Source organism: Poecile atricapillus, chromosome 1 (genome assembly GCF_030490865.1).
Source record: "Poecile atricapillus isolate bPoeAtr1 chromosome 1, bPoeAtr1.hap1, whole genome shotgun sequence".
NCBI lineage: Eukaryota > Metazoa > Chordata > Aves > Passeriformes > Paridae > Poecile > Poecile atricapillus.
The window spans coordinates 46,108,237-46,111,479 of NC_081249.1; the positions used below are offsets into that span (position 1 = coordinate 46,108,237).

Sequence of the window (3,243 nt, forward strand, 5' to 3'; positions counted from 1 at the left end):
ACTGACTGGAATCTGGGCTGTTGCAGTTGTGCGTGGGGGGGGAGAGAGGAGAAAAGAAAGCATCCCCCCCTCCGCCGACCCTCCCTGCTCCCCCCTACACAATTTTTTTTTTTTTTTTCTTCCCCCTTTGCTGGTGGTTCGGACATTTAATGTATTGAATGAACTGGAATTGCTTTCCGTGTGAGGAGGATGGTTGCTGTTACTTTGTGATGAGATCGGGAATGAATTGCTCGGTTTAAAAATGCTGCTTTGGATTCTGTTGCTGGAGACGTCTCTTTGTTTTGCTGCTGGAAACGTTACAGGGGACGTTTGCAAAGAGAAGATCTGTGCCTGCAACGAGATAGAAGGGGATTTGCACGTAGACTGTGAGAAAAAGGGATTTACCAGCCTGCAACATTTCACCGCCCCAACTTCCCAATTTTATCATTTATTCCTGCATGGCAATTCCCTGACTCGACTTTTCCCTAATGAGTTTGCTAACTTTTACAATGCGGTCAGTTTGCACATGGAAAACAACGGTTTGCATGAGATTGTTCCTGGGGCTTTCCTTGGGCTGCAGCTGGTGAAACGCTTGCACATAAACAACAACAAGATCAAATCGTTCAGGAAGCAGACTTTCCTGGGGCTGGACGATCTGGAATACCTCCAGGCAGATTTTAATCTGTTGCGGGATATTGACCCGGGAGCATTTAGGGACTTAAACAAGCTAGAGGTGCTGATTTTAAATGACAATCTCATCAGCACCTTACCCCCCAACGTGTTTCAGTATGTGCCGATCACCCACCTCGACCTCCGGGGAAACCGTCTTAAAACCTTGCCTTACGAGGAGGTCCTGGAGCAGATCCCAGGCATTGCTGAAATCCTGCTAGAGGATAACCCCTGGGACTGCACTTGCGATCTGCTGTCGTTGAAAGAATGGCTGGAAAACATACCTAAAAACGCTTTGATCGGCAGAGTGATTTGTGAAGCTCCCACTAGGTTGCAGGGCAAAGATTTAAATGAGACCACAGAGCAGGAGCTGTGTAAAAAGAACAGAGTAGATTCCAGCCTAGCTGCTCCCCCTGCCGAAGAAGAAACCTGCGATCCTGGTCCCATTCCAACCCCCTTTAAAATACATGGCAAAGAAGACCCTGCCACGCCAGGATCTGCTCCAAACGGAGGTACAAAGATTCCTGTCAACTGGCAAATCAAGACCAAACCCACTGCTGCCGTGTCGACAGTGAGTGCAAAGAACAAGCTACCGGCTACCTTTTCCTGCCCGCACATCTGCAGCTGTGATCAGATCCCTGGCTCAGGTTTAAAGGTTAATTGCAATGATAGGAATGTGAGCAGCTTGGTGGATTTGAAGCCCAAGCCATCCAATGTGCAGGAGCTGTTTCTGAGAGACAACAAAATACACACCATCAGGAAATCACACTTTCTGGATTACAGAAAACTTAATTTACTCGATCTGGGCAACAACAACATTGCCACCGTGGAGAACAACACCTTCAAGAACCTCTTTGATCTCCGATGGCTCTACATGGATAGCAACTACTTAGACACCCTGTCCCGGGAGAAATTCGCTGGGCTGCAAAACCTGGAGTATCTGAACGTGGAGTTTAATGGGATCCAGATGATCATGCCTGGCACCTTCAATGCGATGCCCAAACTGAGAGTCCTCATCCTCAACAACAACCTGCTGAGGTCTCTCCCAGTAGATGTGTTTGCTGGGGTCTCACTTTCCAAGCTGAGCATACACAACAATTATTTCATGTACCTCCCGGTGGCAGGGGTGCTGGACCAGCTCACCTCCATCACCCAGATCGACCTGCACGGCAACCCATGGGACTGTACTTGCCCTATCGTGCCTTTCAAACAGTGGGCGGAGATGCTGCGCCCCAAGGTGATTATGAGTGACCTGAGGTGTGAGTCCCCTGAAGATTTCTTCAAGGAGGATTTCGAGTCTCTCTCCAATGACGTGATTTGCCCTCAGTTAAAAATCTCGCCCACATTAACTTCTACTAACAAAAACAGCACCGGGTTGACAGAGACAGGTACTCACTCCAACTCCTACTTGGAGACCAGCCGGGTCTCTATTTCGGTGCTAGTGCCAGGGCTTCTGCTGGTTTTTGTGACCTCTGCCTTCACAGTGGTTGGCATGCTGGTTTTCATCCTGAGGAACAGAAAACGGTCCAAGAGGAGGGACGCCAACTCCTCTGCATCTGAAATCAACTCCTTGCAGACGGTCTGCGACTCGTCCTACTGGCACAACGGGCCCTACAGCGCCGACGGGGCCCACAGGGTGTACGACTGCGGCTCCCACTCCCTGTCGGACTGAGCCGGCGGGCGGGGCGGGGGCGGCCGCCACCCGGGACCGGCCCTTCACGCACCGGCCGGGGACAGCTCTGCACCTCCGCTGCTACCTTTTGTGAGAAGCGAAACACACAGACACACGCACGCCCTTCCTCACGACCCCCCCAGCAAGCGCCGAGGCCCAGTGGGCGGCGAGGGGAGCCCGGCGCCGGAGCGCATCCCTGCAGCGCCGCGCAGCCTGGCGCGGAGCGCGCATCCCCCGCCCGTGCGCGGCCGGGGCAGCGACAGACAGAGGAGGAACAGCTTCCTTCGGCTCCGGCAGGGCGAAACAGGGCTCCTGGTTTTGTTGGGCTTTTGTTCAATTGTGTTGGGGTTTGATTTGCTTTTTTTGCCCCCTTTTCTTGTGGACCGACCCCTTTCCAAGGGGCCGGGAAAACGAGGGGGGCAGAGGACTGGTATTGGCCTCCTCCTGACGGCAAAGCAGGAGTGGAAAGTTGCACGAAGGCATGAATGTAATGTAAATAAATGACTCCAACTCTGAAACAAACTGACAAATGGACAAAAAAAAAAAAAAAAAAAAAAAAAAAAAGTGCTGCATGGCTCGCATGGATACAACGCACCCCAGGGACGCTCCAGCCCCCGACTGGAAGCAGCGTCTAGTTCACACCATCATCCCTCTTACCTGATAAGTCCCTTCGTATCAAACCTTCTATATACAAAATATAGTATAATAATAAAAAGTGCCATTTCGCCAGTTTTTTTTTTTTTTTTTTTTGTTTGTGTGATCAATAGGCAGTAGAGATCGTACTTTTACCGTGGGGAAAAAAAAAATGTAAAGATTTTATTTAAGACATAGTTGCATGAATATTCTCATTGGATTTTTTTTTAATTTTTATTTTTATGTCTAGGTGGGAATTACTTTGCTGGGAGAGATTTGCTTTGTTGATA

General features: G+C 50.1%; 1 protein-coding gene across 1 annotated transcript; it reads left to right on the top strand.

Annotated features, from left to right (window-relative positions):
* Nucleotides 1-241: 241 nt before the first annotated feature.
* Nucleotides 242-2,333, top strand: SLITRK1 (SLIT and NTRK like family member 1). The gene has a single exon (XM_058854403.1). It carries the CDS (start codon nt 242-244, stop codon nt 2,318-2,320), a length of 2,079 nt encoding a protein of 692 aa, XP_058710386.1. The 3' UTR covers nt 2,321-2,333.
* Nucleotides 2,334-3,243: the final 910 nt, after the last annotated feature.

Bases quoted from the DNA above. Each gene is read 5' to 3' on its own strand.
- SLITRK1 (XM_058854403.1), top strand. From the start codon at position 242: ATGCTGCTTTGGATTCTGTTGCTGGAGACGTCTCTTTGTTTTGCTGCT.